At 39.5% G+C, this 18,362-nt stretch overlaps 1 protein-coding gene across 2 annotated transcripts in view; it reads right to left on the bottom strand.

The window, feature by feature from the left end:
* The window catches only part of PCDH17 (protocadherin 17), an 84,490-nt gene extending 67,419 nt beyond the window's left edge, over positions 1-17,071 (bottom strand). For both annotated transcript variants that reach the window (XM_058825146.1, XM_058825147.1), the window contains exon 1: positions 14,348-17,071. In XM_058825146.1, coding sequence (XP_058681129.1) covers positions 14,348-16,975 — 2,628 coding nt within the window. In that variant the 5' untranslated portion in view covers positions 16,976-17,071. The remainder of the gene's footprint in view (positions 1-14,347) is intronic.
* Between the last annotated feature and the right edge of the window lie 1,291 nt (positions 17,072-18,362).

Raw genomic sequence — 18,362 nt, 5'->3', positions numbered from 1 at the left:
GTTTCAATAGCCCTTGGATCAGTCTGCTTACTTCAATTACCAGCTAAGCGAGCCTTTACATGGTGTGCTACATTCCCACAGATACATATGTTGTACGCTGAAGAAAGTTGCATTTGAACAGATTTGTAATGGCAGTGACGGGGAAAGGTGATTAGCTAGGCAGCAAATGCTGTATGTGGCATGAAATTCCAGGTCTGTGTTTCCTCCCTACTGAGGGAAAGAAATTAGCAACAAAGATGGAGCAGGATTTGGTTCTGAAGCCACACTGCCTGCACAGAAAACACACACAAAGAGGAACACTGAAGCTTTCTTCCTAGGTGGCGATCAGAAAAAAGGGGTAAATCTAGATCACCTCCTTTTCTTTAAAGCTGCCGCCTTATCCCCTTTCTCTTTCTAAAATCTCACACCAGAAAAGCAATGATTCCGTCAAATTCCCTAGGAATTCAGAAAAATATCACAGATGTTAAAACTTACATTTCAAGTTTTTGTCTAATTTCTTATTTAGGTCATGCAACTCTTTATTTTCACTTTTTTCTTAAAAATACTCAACAAGGTATTTTCTAAACATTTTTTGACAAGATACAAAGCCCTACTTTCACACAAATACCTTTGCATAATTATTTCCTCTAAGCACTAGGAAAGCACTAAATATGCTGCCAAAATAATGGCTGAATTTATGACAGAATAGTAGATCATCAAGCTTTACAGACTCACACGGCCATGCAAGGAGATTTCCAACTGTAAGATGGTGATGAGTTGATTTATTATTTGTGACATAAGATAAATAATTTAGGCTTGCACAAATTTAGCAAGAGGTTCTGTCCCTAAATATATTTTAAAGTCATAACAGTCATGTGTCTATGATGAGGTACCTCATAAAATGGAAAGTTTGACTGAATACACCATTATACCATGAGCATAGCAGCAGGGGTCAAGTAGACTTGGACAGAAAAAAAAAATAAGGCTATTCTTACACAGGGCTGTGTGCATGCATCCACAACTCTGTCGCTTCAGTGTTAACCTACTGCAATGTCTTCTGATGGTACTGTATATTAAATTGATTCAAAACAAGTAAAAGAAAAATTAGCTACCCTTCTTTATAGGATCACCTCATGTAGAACACAACACCCACTTAACACAGGTAATCTCTACCGTCATAGGCATTTAAAAGCTGACTTTGACCCATAAGTTCTTAAAAGACTGGGAAAAAAATGTTCTGGATTGCCCTTCTCATTATGGCTTGCCACATCAAGACTCTGAAATCAGATCTTTCTGTAAAATTAAGAAGATCCACATAAGATATGTTCTCTGCAAAGATTCCAGGATTAGATAAAGTCATCATTCTGTTCCAAAGCAGTGTTGGTTTGTCAATATCTAGGACACTGCTGCAGGTTTCACCGGGGATAGAGTGACTGAACATGAATGCTAATATTTGACTGAGGGGTTTGTTAGAACACAGGGATTTAATTATGGACTTCCTCTCTAATTAGCAGGATGCTCAGCACCAGTATGTGTGAGCACTTTTTTCCAAAGTGGAATGCATTGAACATCAACTGAAGGATGCATATATATTTTACTTTTTAAAATTTTATATATGACCTGTCAAAGAAAATAGTTAATGAAACCATCTCTAAATAATGTCCACATTACAGATGTCCCCAAGTTGACATCCAGAAGTGGCACATGTGGAAACCTCTTTCAAACGGGGAAAAGAAAACAAAACACTCCAGGTGCAGTGCAAGAAATTTCAAACAAAAGTTCATGCAAAATGTAAAATAAATAACTTGGGATTGCTCATACTGCTCTTCCTGGATACTCAAACCAGATCATGTGTAACACAGACTAATGCTGCTCCCTGCAGGTGGATCATGAGCCCATGTGAAGCCACACCAACTTCCAACACTGGAATTCAATATGGAGTTAGGTGCCTAGCTGCAGAGAGTGATCTCCAGGAGCTCCGCCTTTGCATGCAATTCATGTACTCGTATGCTCTCAAAACTTGTTTACAGGTAGAGAAACACACTGGAAGATGAATTATTTCCATGGGAATTTCTTCATTTATATAATTTCAGGGCCATCTTTGTTTACTGGTGTTTCATGCAATGTGCTATTTGGAATAAAACAGATCTATAAAATATTAAGGAACTACCTGCAGCTTTATTAATGTCTTGATAAATTCCTAAGAATTATTAAACTTGAGTTTGTTTGGTGTTTTTATTTAAATCTTTTGAGGCATAAAGCAATAAAATACAAAATATCCTTCTAAGTAATGCTGAAATCAACAGCAAAATCCTCCACTTTCCATGATGATTTTAGGATGCTCTTAGGATGCTGTGGATCACACTTCAGCACAGAGACTTTGCAAGGCAGTGGTATAGCATCCTAGTCCTAAGGGTTTATAGTAGCATTTCTTCTTTAACCTTAGCCACAGGACAATAAACACCACCAATATAATCATAGTCCAAGCTACCAGTAACCTTAAGGATGTGCAAGGAATAGACTGGCAGGAATTAATCTGCCATTTTCATATATCTGCCCAAGGGAAGCATTGTAATTGCAAAAATTTACTCTTAGACTGCTGAGACTCATAGTAATTATGTTTCTTTTTTAATAGAAATAGCCACAGGTAGTAACAAATTGGGTTTTGAAATGGGGAACTGGGCATGCATTCTAACCCAAATTACTATGTAATTGTCTTTATTAAAAAACACTATAGAAAATCCAAAACTTAAATCAGAACAAAAACTTTCCCTTAAAAAAGTGTTCTCCTCCCATGGCTATTCAGCATGTGCGCGTATTTCTTCATTCACAGGTATCAGCAAGACAAGTATAACCGCAAGTAATTTATCTAAATATTTTTGCAATTGCTAACCAAAATTCCCAAAGCTTAAATTTGTTTAATAGAAACAGCTTCTTCTTGGTTTACAAGTAGGTCAAAATCTGGAAATCCAGATATTCATTCCTAAATTTCCTTTGCCAATATCAGGGGATGAAGGAAAGTCTATTTGTGTTCTATACATATATTAAATGAACTGAAATTGAAGCTCTCTTCAAAATTGGAAGGTTGTTTGAAATAAATGAGCCCAGGAAAATACTTAAAATTAGTTATTTCACGCTTGAAGGAATTATTATTTTGTTATATCGCATTGTTGCAATAATGAGAGATATACTTTTGGGAAAGATCATGTATGTGATGGCCAATGAATACATAATAAAATAAATTGATACAGTTGCTTCTGCCCCTTGCAATACTATAGCCTGTTACACCTGAAAAGAAGCTACATGTGGTTTAAATAGACAAAATACATGTTCAGATTTAGACAAAATATAGACTGTATGTTGAAAGATGTAACAGACAATATCTTGTTTTCACCTCCTTTTCACTCAAAGGCTACAAAGCTGACTGATATATTTCTCGCCTTGGAGCTATGAGATGCAAATTATCATGTGCTTTTTAATAACTAATGCAGGCTGTGGAATCAGTTAAGTGCTGCTTCTTTTCACATGTTGCATGAATTATACTTCCTTTTAATCATCACTCTCAATCCTGAAGTTTGATAGCAGGATTCCATCACGAAGTGGAAAATGAGGTCCTTCCTTACCAATACTCTTGCCTCAGGAAAAAAAATGACAATATCATTTGTCTCTAAACTTGATGCTTTCTAGTTTGCAGCAAAAGGTGCATGTTGACAGCATCTTCCAAAACACTGCTACACAGCTCTGTTGAGATCATATACAATATTTTAAAAAAAATAAAAATTAGATGCACATTGCTCATTAATAATGTTTTTATCCATCTAGATGGATCTTTTGATTCCATTCTGCTCTCTTTTCTGAATATATCCATGTATGCATGTGTACACACAGTTACATATCTGGCCCATAGCCTAGAAATATAATAGTTTCTAAGCTGTCTGGCTGTCATTTTAAAAAGGCTTTTAATTTCATTATTTCCCAAGCACTCTAAATTCCACTATATCCTCATTGTCATTTGATCCACTGAAATGTTGAAGAGATCTCAAAAGAACACACTTGGTACTTTACAGCTGTGGCTGGATAATCTGGCTCATGATCATCAAAGCTGGATTGTTTTTATGATCTTCAAATCTGCATATCAAATTACTCAAGTCTCTGCAAGAAAGCAAGACATCAGGACTATCTCAACAGAATACGAGAAAATGTAGTTGGAGGCTAAGTGAAACTAACAGCTTTTGCAGCATTCTTAAAGCAAAGGAGAGACGCAACAGAGAGCAGTTCAGGTAACACAGAATAACAGATTCTGGGCTGAATTCTGCACATGCTTATGCACATCAGCAACCCCACACCTGTAAATGATCTATTTATTTTTATGTTTCTGTCGACCTAAATTAAAATGATCACTGATTACATGTTTTAAGGATCCTACCCTGAAAGAAATATTATTAACTTAATTATACATATATATGTATATTTCCACAGGCCTCAAAATTACTCATGCACTGACTAAGGACACGCTTTTTTCTAGATTTGCACAAAAAGAGCATTTTTGACTCTGCTGGCAGCCACTCAAGTGCTGAATCTGAGGTACATCGTTCAGACAATGTTCCTTTCTTTGTTACTTTTAAAATTTTATAGAATTTAAATATTTTCATTAAGAATTAATGAACATTTTGTTTAGCCCACTTCAGCTTACCTTTTTTTTAAACTGATTCGCAGCTAAACAATCATAAGTGGTTGCTTAGCAATCAGCGAAGAGCGAGACAGAAATATAGTAAGTAAAGAAACTGACTGACATGTTCTGTGTTTGAATCATAGTATTCAGTAAAAACAACAGAATAACACCAAGAGAAGTTTTAAACAAAATTCTCTTAATAAAAGAATGCACAAAACTGTCTTTGGGAACAAATTATGCATTTAAAAGCTACAAATTGTTATTCACATGTCTGTCGCTATAAAAAATTCCTGTAGCTATTATTAAAAATACATTAAAATCCTTCAAATGTTCATGAAACCATTATTTACCTTTTGTTTTAATTCAATTGTCAACTGTGCTTCCAATGATTTTAAAAACAGTATATATCTACAAAGCAAGCAAGAGTTTACAGCTTTGAAGACTTGAAATTGATTTTTAATGCACCAGCTTTCAAACACTACAAAGGCTGCTCTCTGCTGATAAAGACAGTAAACAAGAAATTGTCCTTTAAATGTTCCCTTTAATGTTTTTCTTTAATTAAAAATCAATCAAAAAACATTGCCACATAAAAAAATTAAAATTAAGACATTAAAAATGCTTTATGTTTTTGACACACAACCCAGTCAAACCAGAATGAAAACTTATGATGTTACTTTTGTTTACTTGTATTAGTTTAGACTTTTTTTTGCATTGTAAACATTGTTAATCAAAACATAAAAGCATGTAAAAGTAGTTTATCACTTAACTCAGGTCTTTTTATAGAGAAGAAATGTTAAAAATATCATGAAATTAAACTAGAAATGATAAAAGCATTAAAGTAAAATACTTTTAAAACATTTTAAGATTATTTTAATACAGTTCTATCCTCTATTCAGACTGAAGCTTATTTATGTAGATTAGTTACATCTAGAGTCTCATTTATCTAACCTGCATTTATTCTTTGATCACAAAGCTTGTTAACTTAAATGGTCTTTTATTGTTATGATTCGTTTTCCCACAATTATGCAGTTTAACTGCCTGATTTTTTTTTTGTTTTAATAAGTATATGCACATGCACCAATCATATTCAACAGTACTATGCTGGATGCTCAATGAACTGTAAGAGCCATTTCAATATAATAAAAGTGTCTGGAAGTGTTCCAGAAAAAGGCCTGGAAATATGAATAATCAGAGGTCATTAGAACTAGTCCAGGCAATACACACATGCCATATACAGATCAGTAGATGGTCTGAACCACCCTCTGAAAATAGAGTGCATGACTATAACTGCAAGAACCTACAATGCATCGACTAGAGGTCTCACCCACGCAGCTGAAATGATGCATTACGTCCCATGACAAGACTTTTCCTTTCCCTTTTGGAGTTCTCCTTTGGCAGGCTGCAGGGACTGCAGCACAAAGCCACCCAGCAGGGAACAGGATGAGATTGGGAACTTTTCTGTTAAAGTACGTTATGAATGTGAGAAACTCTGATCTGACACATATGCCACAGAGCCAGTAGAAAGGTCCATGGCTAAAATCAAATATCTTAATTTGAAGGATTTAACATGCCTAGACTGCTTATACCTTATTCTATTGAAAATAGACCAAAATGGGACTGATGGTCTTGAGGGTTGGAAAAGGAGATACCCTCAGTGAACCAAAGTGAGATATAAATTGATCTTTATGCTGTTCCTCTGTACAAATAACACTAGTAACTGACTGAAACTATAGAGTTTTGTCTTTGTATTTAGAGGGACTCCTCAGTTTTCAGGACAAAAAAAGGAGATTTCATGTCAAGCAAGTGAATGAATTGATCTGGTACCTTTCCCTACAGGTAAAACCACTCCCGAGTGGAAGCAAGCCAGTAGGAGAAAGAGATGGTTCTTATGTGACCTTATTAAGAAGGAAATGTGTCAGTAGCCTCTGGGATTTAACTAGAAAATATATGACTGCTCAAGAAGGTTATTTAAAGCACTGTCTAATATCCTAATTAACAGGGACATTCATAAGAATTTGCTTCTTCTTGAATGTAGTACCTAATACTGAGTATTTTATCAAAACTGCTTAATAATTTACTTTTTTTTCCTTTCTCATAGGATTTACAGTAATTAATCCAGAATCTTCTTCTGTTAAAAAAAAAAAAAAAGTCAACAGCAGACTGAAAAACAGAGGTTGCACTATGGCAAATAGATTAGTAGGGCTTAGAATGCACCCTGGCTAAGAATTATGGCAGCTGCACATTACTTTGTTTCATCTCATCAACAAAAGCAGTGACTTGTTAATGTCCTTGATGCTCCATTAAAAACTTAACAAATAAAACACTTAAACTCAAGGAACTTTTTTCCCCAGTAATTTTACCACTCTCTTTCTAGTACTTTTTTTTCTATTACTTTTCTTTTTCCTCTTTTTTCTATTAAGGCAAGAGCCCGCAGTCCCCTGAGAGTTTTACTTGTTTCCTGTACTTTTGAACACTTTAGCATTAATTTTATCACTTCTCTTACAGCTGAAGTAGCCATACAATTGAAAGCACAAAGCTTTCAGGCTGTCTGCTGCAAAAATTTGTCCCAACTGCTCCACACTGACCTTTTGGCATCAGAGGATTGCTTCTATATTTTAAAGATAAAAACAGAGCTGTGTTTCTGCTCTGGTCAACAAATCCTTGTTTAAGTTCTCATCACTGATTTTTTTTACCTATTGGAAAACATTAATACTAGTGTCAAAATGCCTTTTCTTCATACGTGCAGGTGCTCCCTCAGGCTTGAAGAAGTATCTGAAGAATTCTGCCATGCAACATATATGTTTTCTTCAGAAAAAAACAAAACCAAATCCAAAAAACAACCCATATACATGTAGAATGAGTGCCTTGCCTGGCAAAACCTAAATCTAATTTAACTTGAGACTTTTAACTTTTGTAGAAACAACAAAAGCAAGAACAAATTAGGCATGATACTTAGAAACATATATGTAAATATTGGCTGATGGGTTAATGCGTCCTGAGGAGGAAGGTAGTAAAGAGGAAGAAAAAAAAAATACTGGGGAAAAAAGACCAAAAAAATACTATTTTTTTAAATTAAATCACAGCTGGTTCACATCCAGATATTGTGACTTGGGAGGAATTTTTTAATGATGCTTTTGTCTTACCAGAGAAACCAGATTGTATCTATGCTTTCCTAATACCAAGAAATATTTGTGAATATTTCATACATACCTATTGCTAATTTTCCAAGTAAAAATATTTAGTAAGTTTTAATAATAATGCTGCATTATTCACAGTTTAAGAAATATATGAAAACATGTGGTAGCATATGTTCAGCAATACGTTCAATGGAGTATTTGATTTCTTTTCCACTGTACACATGATTATTCTGGGTTAACCATCAGACTTGATGGCTTACCATTGGAATCCTGAAAGTATTGCCCAACCTAAGCCATTCTATGATTCTGTGTTACACTTCACATCATAGTTACAAAAAACATCTAAATTCCAGTCTCATTAATTGTTTGTAAAGATGGCATAAGAAAACAAAACCAAAAACAAACAAAACACAAAACCCTAAAACCTCAAAATAAAGGGCCCAATCATACTATTCCTGGCTGCATTCCATAAAGGTCTCATCAGGATTCACTCTTGAACCACCAATACCATTTATGAAGTCAAAATTATGCTATTGACTGAATTATGAGTAAGAACTGCCTTTTATCAACATGGGGAAGGATAATAGAAACTTGAGAAAATATGTTGTTATAGATAACTCATCAAAGGATTGATCAGTCATTGAAACTGCACTGATTAATCAGAAAATTGTAGGGATATTTCCAGCTAAGTTTAGGTAGTGACAGTGAATACAAAGATGTAGAAAGCTCAGACAACTTTAAGAACAGTTGAGAGCTGTGACACTCAATCTTACATAACTTGCTTCATGTCTTTTATAAAACAGCAAGTTCTACAGAGATATTATACTTATTTTTTTGTTAACAAGAATTTCTGTTCTGGAAAGACTCTTTTCTTTTTCATAATACGTACATTCCACTTTTGATTGTTAATTTGTTTTTTTCCTCTATTTTTTTTTTTTGTTGTTGCTCTTTATTACAGCTCTTCATCTTGGAAAGTTGTTTAGATTTCAAATAGACCTGTATATCAAGAATGATCCTTTTAAAATAATAGTGCTATAAATATCACCAGTGAAGAACTCAGATCAAGACCAGGACAGATGTAACACAAAAAAGGAGTTCAATTCTGCTTTCTCTGTCTATTTCAGCAGCCTGTGCACATGCCACAGTGAGTGGTGTGTTGCCAGATCTGGTCCTAAAATGTGCGTGTTTTGTGCCTCGATACTATGCAGTGCACATTGACAAAAAAAAAAAAAAAAAAAAAATTAATCAAAGCTTCATGGACGCATAGGAAAGGTTTTGCCCTGAAATTTTTACATAGTCAACTCTAGAATGGACTTCATCCAGTGAATGAAACTAAAGCTGCAGAGCAATGTAACACCTTGTTCACAAATGTGCATTGTACAAAGCCAGACTGTACACAAAGCTGCAGACTGTATTAACAAAATGCAAGCATTCAAAGGAATTATTTTGCAAAACATCTAGCCTTGCAAAATACTATTAAAGCCACAATAATGATACCCAGGCAGGTAGTTCAAGAGTTGCATGTCACAACTTAGTGGCTTTAGATATATCCCTAGAATATGTAATATATGGACTATATAGAGTAGAAACCTGCAAACTTGCAAGTGCTTAGTGCTCCAGTATCTTCTTGATGAAATATGTTACCTTGTACTAGTTCTAGTGAGAACAGGGAATAATATTCCTCAGTTGAAGTAGGGGATAAAAAAAAACATATATACCTCTGTTTTCAGATGGGAATTTAAATCACTGAGGATGAGTGCAACTTCTCTGATGAAAGCTGCTTCTCCTTATATGCAGCGGCTGCAGATTTCCTTTTGTAATCTTGAAATTTCTGAGCAGAAGTTTCTCAAGGTATGAAATAGTTCATTTAAAGACAGAGCAGCACTAATGTGGCTCATGGGTTTTTTATTTCCCTTGAAGACTCTATCTTCATAGGTATTACCAGATGCCTAGAGATGAAGCTGCACTGGGACTTGACACTAATCTATTGTTACATCATAAACATCAGGTGCCTGAAGTATTAAGAATGATCTGTACTTTATCTTGAAATGCAGTGGGAGTGCCTGGTACAGCAGATAGACCGATCCCCAGCTTGAGAGCTTCTTTCTGCACATTCACTTTTAGCTGTTGTTTAACAAAAGCTGTGACCACCTCTTTTTTTATTCACACCCACCTTATTCCTGATACATTTACAAAACTCCCCAATTACACCACAAGTATAGCAATAAATAATTTCTAGGATGACCAACACTACTCTTGCATATTGCAGACAGTTTTCTACACTACTGATATTTCACGTTGAGGAATCTATTTCTGGAAGCTATTTGTGTAAAGAAACTATTTGTTTTCCTTTATCCATCTACTCTTACCTATTGAAAATCTGCAAGAAGAAGCTGTGATTTGCTCACACAGGGAAAGGCAAACTAACTAACTCAAAATTTTGGTAGAAGAGATACACCTCTATGTATGTTTATACTTTTTTTTTTCTGATGTCTGCACTTCAAAATAAAGCAAAATTCTGTTTCTTGTAGTCAGGTGAGTAGGTCACCAGAATGAGAAGAGCCAAATTTTCTTTAAGTTCTAGAGTGAACAGAAATCTTCTTTCAGCCATGTTGAGTTTCCATTTTCTCCTGCTTTCCTTCTTCCCAATAAAAATTAATAGTTTGGCTCTTAAGTGATTCAAAAGTCACGTGGAATTTTGACTCTGGCAATGAGAACTGTACAGCACGGCCCAATATTTAAATATTTTTAACAGACTTTTGCTTGAAAGCACTGTTTCTAAACTATCTTTAAAAAATGATTGCAGAAGATAAGAACAATATAACATGGGCTGGTGAATGTGTAACTTCTCAGCATGTTACCAAACACTTTTCTTAATGCACATCAATCTCAGGTGCACATCAAATCACAAATGATCAATTTTCAGAGGGCTTAAGAACTTGCAAGTCTCTTGCACCAATAAAAGTTGAATGTATACAGCATCCTCGTCTGTCCATCCAACATTTTATACATATATGTATGCATGCATGTTTAAATTACTCCATTTTTATGGTACTGAAGAAGTTCATTGACTCATATATAAGTAGCACAGGCAACTGTGGTACATAGGTGGATGCTGCAAAATGAGCAAACACACAAGCTGTCAAATTGTGTGATTAGTGTGTAACAGAAGTCACTTAAAGAGAGGCAAGATTACACCACTCTTACCCATATCAGGAAGTATTTCATTCAACTGGTGGTCCTTTTGGGTCAGTCTGAAACCCCTAGTCACTAAGTAACACTTTACTCCACAGGTATTTGTTGATATAAATTGGGCTATCTGTATGGTAAAATACTTTCATGAGAAATAAGGGAACCATAAGGCCCATTGGCTTCACTAGATCTTACTAGGGAGTAAAAGGAAAAAAAATATGCACTCCTAATAAGAGTGAGAAAATTTGAATCTTACTGAGAAAGAAATTATTTATTTGCTATTAAATATTTATAGAATCAATTGGAGGTACTAAGTAAATATATAATATTTAGCATGTATATACATCTCCATATAATATGTACATATATATATACACACATATATATGTATGTATATATAATGTTTTAAAGATTATTGTGCCATTAAACATTTGCCAAGAAAATGAGAATGAAGAAATGCTGTTCCATTGTATGAATTACATAGTATGGAATTGTCATGTTTCAAAAATATATCTGTAAAAACTAATCAGAACATATGTTAGAGAACCCTTACACAATTGTTAACCTTCCCTTTACTGAGGTACTGAAGAAAATTGCTTAACTAGATTGATTAACTAAAAGACATGATAAAGCAGCTGAATTTTATTTTTTCCCCACTGCCTACACCCTTGACTCCTAACTGTGTAAGTTACATATGCAGACACAGGTTTCTTGGAGTGATTCAAGATATAGTAGATCCAGAGAGAGGGCTGATCCTTTACTATTTCTTCTTAAGTCTGAAGTTTAAATTTTACATGAGGCAGAAGTACAGGACCAGACAAAGTAGTGCCTACATTCTAAATGTAAATTTTATATAAAATTTACTCCAGGGATGTGGAGATGGAGAATACAAAATGTATTTTAGTAATGCAAAAGTACAGTGAAGAGGATCAATTTTCCCCTCTAGCTACTTTAAATCTGAGCCTTTTCTAAATAGAAACCAAGTACGCTGTTTCTTACTGCGTCTGTTTTGCCAATACAACTACAAAATAGAGCGTCAGTAAGTATGTTTGAACAGGCTGTACACTAGGTAGAACTGAATGTTTTCTAATCTACTGACTGGAGCATGAAAACCTCCAAAACACTCTGTGTAGGTAATGAGGGAAAACAAGACCAGCATTTAGATACATGACTACATGTTACGAGGAGTTTCAGTTAGCATTTTCCATAGTTGTCATAATGAAAACTCTTACAGAAACCACAACACACTTTTTAAGGGAGGAAATTCCTCTTTTACCTTTATATAGATTTCAGGGGAAAAAAAATCATGATTGATCTTATACAGTGAACACTGTAAAAAAGAAGGAATCATATTTTCCATAGGGATTTACACTACAAGTGAAACTTTACTATTCAGTAGCATCAATACATTAATTAATTGCTTTATATAGACATTACATGGTGGTAGGAAAGTATAATTTCCTGTCTTTTAGTAACTATTACACTTGTCAGTAGGAAAAAAATGTGGAGTGTTTCTTTTTTAGCTTTCTGACAACTCCATTTTACAGTAAAAAAAAAGTTGACATTACTTAAATCAGTGTCATGGAAAGTTATTTGTTTTTTAAAGCATGAGTAATAAATCAAATTATCTCTGGTTGTGCCCTAACCTAAACTCTTTCCTAAAGTGTCACTTTTTGTTAAAATCAATTTCAGATTTTAAGTATTGCTCCACTCACCTAATTGATAGCAACACAAATTCATGATAGGCATAAAATGAAATTGTTTCTGTGAAACAAGTCAATAGTCACTTGAGGATTAGTTTACAGTGACCTTGTACAGGCAGGTTTTATTTTCCTTTTTTTTTCTTTTTTTTTTTTTCCCAGTTATAAATGTTCCATTTCCAGGTCACCGATTACTTAAATATTGGTTCTTCAATCTGTCAATTACCACTGGCCATTTCTATTCAGTTTAAAGTATTAGATACAGCTGGCAAGTAGAACATTTGGTGTTCACAGATCACAGGGCATGGTAACTCCAAGGTATTATGAATCTTCTTTGGGTACATCAAGTGACTACAGTGCAACTTCTTTCCCACTAGCTGCATACACAAAATGAGTCTGTGTCACTTCTGATACACTCAGCTCATTCCCCTATGACTCACAACAGCATATCAGGAGAACCACAGGATAAAACAGATATGACATTTCAAATATATTTAATAGTCATTATCCAGAGCCTGCTTTCAATCCGAACGTTAAAAATCACTTTGGAACATACCTGTAGTGTTTGAACATTAAGCTGCATTAATCATGAAGTAATACTTTAAATTAAATCAACTGGAGCCAATTTCTGCCCTCACCTTCACTCTGCAAGTTCACTGCTCTGAAATAAATCTTCTGAGTTTCGACTTTAAACTACCTGCTAAAAATTAAGTCATTCTTTGATTAGTATTCTATATCCAATGGTCCAAATTCTGCCATTTCTCACATTCACAAAAGTCAGTAGAGGACAGTGTGGATATAATTGGCAGCAGAATGCAGCCCAGCTACAATTTCTAAATGAGCTTTGGTAGAAGACAGTGTGTAAGTCTTTCACTATAAAGCAATCATCAATGTTGACTCAGGCTACTGGAAATCTGACTAGTTGTTTTGTTGGTTTATGACAGGATGTGAGTTTTGTTAACACTTGGAGGTAGAAGGGAGTCACCACATACATTTTCTTTCTATTTGACTAAGCAGAATTTTCAGCACTGAAAAGTTAGTTGTTTATGGGGAGAGGAGGAGGCAATGGGGCCCCAATGATACTGTCAAAAAATATATTTATGGATATATATTCTGAAAAAGGAAAATTAAAAAAAATTAAAACATACGTCTTGGAATGATAGCTCATATTTATATACAAGGTTGGAGGGCTATAATAAGCTGTTGCAATAGATGTCCTCAGTGTGCAATTTCTTCCCTGTCCTATTAGTTACTGCAGGTAGTAGGACCACTTTAGAAATGCCCTCCCTCCTCTCCACCCCAAACCAAAGAGCAGTGAAACCTGTGGAAGTGCCCACCTCGTCTGACAGTCTCCTGGGAAAATACCCCAGCATGCCTCAAATGAGCTAAATGCCTGCCCACACTCTCACATGCACCTCCTTGGCACTGCCGTAACTCTGTCTGTGTTTCACGGGGCATTTTCTTTTGAATCGCATGGGAAACATCAATGAGACAGCAGAACCAGACCCACCAGATGTTGTCTGGTTCCACTTCCATTAAGTCCACCTCTCTTTAGTGACTTGTGTTGGTTCCTACAGTGGTGCCTTACAGCACATTGCACTGCAGACAAAAGGGAAAGTTAAACCAGTGTCTAAAGTGAGGTCCAGGGTATTCTAAAAGTCTCCTACCTGAATTATGGACATCCGGCTCGGGGGAGCCTCGCTGGCGTTAGTCCCTTGCCCTGTGAAGCTGGTGTGGCAGCCCACATGTCCCTGGGGTACAGTCAGGTTGTTGGAGGCGGGCTTCAGGTACATCACCTCAGACCTGGGAGAGCTGAGGGGCAGGCGGGTCTGGTAGTCAAAGTACATGGGTGAGGTGGCCAGGGATGGGCTGCTCACCACGTTCATGACATTGAGGGGACCCCGGCTGTCCTCGCCCTCACTGGGCACCAGCATAATGTCATTCTTGCTGATCTTCTTCTTCTTGCCCTTGCCCCCTCCACTGCCACTGCCTCCTCCTCCCCCGCCACTGCCTCCCCCTCCTCCCAGCTGAGGGTGGCTATACTCGGCAATGCGACAATTATAGGTGCGGATCTCCTTGTTCTCTCGCTTGCACTTCACAGCAATAGTGATCATGGCAGCCAGCAAGATGATGGAGACAGTGCTCAGTGTCACAATCAGCGGCAGCGACAAGTCCCAGTGCGGCCGCCGATGCTGCTCGCCGTTCACCTGTGGCTCGCCAGCCTCAGGCAGGGGCCCCGCCAAGGCCCTGACTATGAGCTTGGCCACAGCAGAGAGGCTGGGCTTGCCATGGTCACTGACTTTTACCACCAATTCAGCCACAGGGCTGAGCTCCTCCCAGTAGGGGTGCAAAGTGCGTATCTCACCACTGGTGGGGTCCATCTCAAAGAGGTGCTCCTCATTGCCTTCCACAATTTCATACGTCAGGCGCCCACTCTCCCCAAAGTCACTGTCCAGGGCGCGGACGGTGCCCACGGGGTAGCCCACCCCAGCATTGCGTGGCACCTGCAGCTCAGCAGTGTCATTGATGAGGGCGGGCAGGACGATGAGGGGTGCGTTATCGTTGACATCGAGCACAGTGACACGCACTGTGGCATTGCTTTCACGGTGGGGTGAACCCGAGTCTTTGGCCAGCACGCGGAACTCAAAGTGCTTTGTCTGCTCATAATTGAAGCTCCTCAGAGCGTAAATAGCACCATTTGTGGGGTTGACAGAGACATAAGTGTAGATGGAGACATCTCCCACATGCCCAGGCAGAATGGAGTAAGACACTGTCCCATTTTGGCCTAAGTCAGGATCCTGGGCCAAGACTGAGCCCAGGTACTCTCCAGGAATGTTGTTCTCAGGCACCTGCAACACATAAAGATTCTTGCTGAAGCGGGGTGGGTTGTCATTCTCGTCAAGGATCCGGACAGAAAATGACTTGGTGGAGTTAAGTGGGGGATTGCCCCCATCACGTGCCACGATGGTCACATTGTACTCATCCTGCGTCTCACGGTCCAGGGGTCGGTCGGTGACCACAGTGTAGAAGTTGTCATAGTTCTCCTCCAGGGTGAAAGGAACGGCACCAGGCCCGCCACCACCGCCCAGCACCCGGCACTGGAGCTGTCCATTCTTGCCTGAGTCTCGGTCGGTGACCCGCACCAGGGCAATGACAGTACCTGGTGGGGCAGCCTCACTCAGAGCTCCCTGGCGAACAGAGACAAAGCCAATGGTGGGAGCATTGTCGTTGCGGTCTATGAGGCGGACAGTGACCTTGCAGTGAGCAGGGATGGGATTTGGCCCCAGATCCCGAGCTTGGACATCAATCTCAATGAGGCCACTCTCCTCATAGTCCAGGTTGCCCTTGACACGGATGAGGCCGCTCTGTGGGTCGATGCTAAACAGGTCACGGACGCGCTCAGGTGCGTAGCCACTGAAGGAGTAGAGAACCTCTCCATTGGTACCCTCATCGGCATCAGTGGCATTGAGGTCGATGACTGCCGTGCCTAGCGGTGCGTTTTCTGGCAGCTCTACCACGTAGGAGGCTGCCTCAAAGATGGGGCTGTTGTCATTGGAGTCAATGAGGCGCACATTGATCTGCACCGTGCCTGAGCGCGGTGGGTCACCACCGTCCAATGCGGTCAGCACCAGGGTGTGGTGACTCTGCTCCTCACGGTCTAGTGGCTTCTGGATGACCAGCTCCGGAAACTTTGTGCCATCACCACGGGACTTCACATCGAGGGAGAAGAGACCGTAGTCGTCACGAGTGAGCAGGTAGGTGCGCAGACCATTGTCCCCAGCGTCTGGGTCGTGGGCGCTCGTGAGGGGGAAGCGGGTGCCTGGTGCAGCATTTTCGGAGATGTCCATGTCCACTTGGTCAGAGGGGAATGATGGCGCGTTGTCGTTCAGGTCCTGAATCTCCACTTTGATCATGCAGATCTCCTGGTCATTGGCGAACACCTCGAGGGACAGCTGGCACTTGGCGCTGCGCCGGCACAGCGCCTCGCGGTCAATGCGCTGCTTGGTGTAGAGCAGCCCGCTCTCCCCGTCCACGTCCAGGAGGTGCGGGGCTGAATTCTCCAGCACCCGGAAGGTGGACTTGGGGCCGCGGCCGCCCCCGGGGCCGCCGCCGGGAACGCCGCGCTCCGCGGGCAGCATCCCGCCTCCCGGCGCGCCTGCCGCCAGCCGCGCATCGCGCCCGATGTTCCCGATGACCGTGCCCGCTCCCTGCTCCTCCGGCACCGAGTAATTCAGGTTCTTCAGCGACAGGGCGGGAGCCCAGCAGAAGAAGAAGCAACAAATGGAAAGGTACATCCCCGAGCAGGGGTGGGGGCGGCAGGAGCAGCAGCGACGACCAGGGTTGTCCCCGTCTTCTTTGCCTCCTGCGCTGGCGTTGCTCTTCCTCCTCTGACGGCTCTCTCTTTCCTTCCTTTTTGGTTTTGATTTTTTTTTTTTTCCCCTTCTCTTTCCCCACCCCTATATTTCAAGTTCCTGAACCTGTTGCTCTAAAACATCTGCAGAGACACAGGATGAGAGGCAGCAAATAGACCATGTAGCTCAGAGGGAGGGAGCAATCGGGGGGGGTCGGGGGAGGGGAGGGAGCAGCTTCGGCAGCGTTTCAGCAAGAGCTTGCCGTGCTTACAGTCCCCTCGCAGTTACTTCGTCTGTCCAACTTCGGCAGTGGGAGGGTTTCAAAAATCAGAAAATTCGCAAAAGATCTTCTCTTCCGGGCAGGCGATGTGTTCCCGATCCTTGAATCCCCGCAGATGTACAAAGAATAATAAAAATGATAACAAAAAAACCGGCGGCAGTGGTTGTTGTTCTAAAAACGATCAGAAATACTTCTTAAATATGTGTATTTATATATACATAGAAGAAGGGGATGGTCACAGGTCTGTAGCAGAGGTAAAAAAGCTTATTTACTACTCATCGCTTGTGATGCGATTGATGGAGTGGAGGGATAGGAGAGAGACACAAGGGAAAAAAAAAGTCTCAGCTTCTTGTTGAAGCCCTCTTCGTGTGCAGTGAGCGGCAGTGAAATGTCTGATTGCACCGCGGGGTTGTGGGTTGTTGGTTTTCAGGGAGTGTTTTGCTGCATTTAGAGATCTAATCTTGCATTGCTTGCGGCGGAGAGCTGCATCTCGCTGCCGTCGGTATTTCCCCCCTCTCTGTCTCGTACACCCTGGGTCACTGTTTCCTTCCCGAATCAGAGGAAGAGGGAATGAGGATTGCAGGGCAAGAGGGGAAAACAAAACACATTAAAAAAAAAAGCCCAAAACCCAAACCACTCCGCCCCCGCCCGCAAAAACTAGTGTTCGGATTTATAGCTTCCTTCCTCCCCCTTTACTACCAGCCTCCCACCCGTCGTTTTGGGGTGAAAAAATTAAGAAACCCACCAGTTCACCTTCGTCACTAGCAGTAAATATGTATTTTGAGAGAAAGCTCAATCAGCAGCACGCTTGGGTTTCTTTAAGACAGGCCAGTAGCCGCCGCCACCACCACATCCTTTCTCTCCGTGTATCTATGCGTGTGTGCGTATGCGTGTCTGAAGAGCTGCACTTTTCTCGATGCAGTTTAATTCCAGTTTGCTTTTCTCTCCAGCTGAGAGGAAAGCAACAGGCAACCCATGGCTGGACGCATAGATTTGGAAAAAAAAAAAAAAAAAAAAAAAAAAAAAAAAAAAAAGAAGCAGGAGAGGGGG

This window comes from Ammospiza caudacuta, chromosome 2, assembly GCF_027887145.1.
Source record: "Ammospiza caudacuta isolate bAmmCau1 chromosome 2, bAmmCau1.pri, whole genome shotgun sequence".
NCBI lineage: Eukaryota > Metazoa > Chordata > Aves > Passeriformes > Passerellidae > Ammospiza > Ammospiza caudacuta.
The sequence above is the reverse complement of the archived record's forward strand: the minus strand, read 5'-3'. Positions and strand labels throughout refer to the sequence as shown.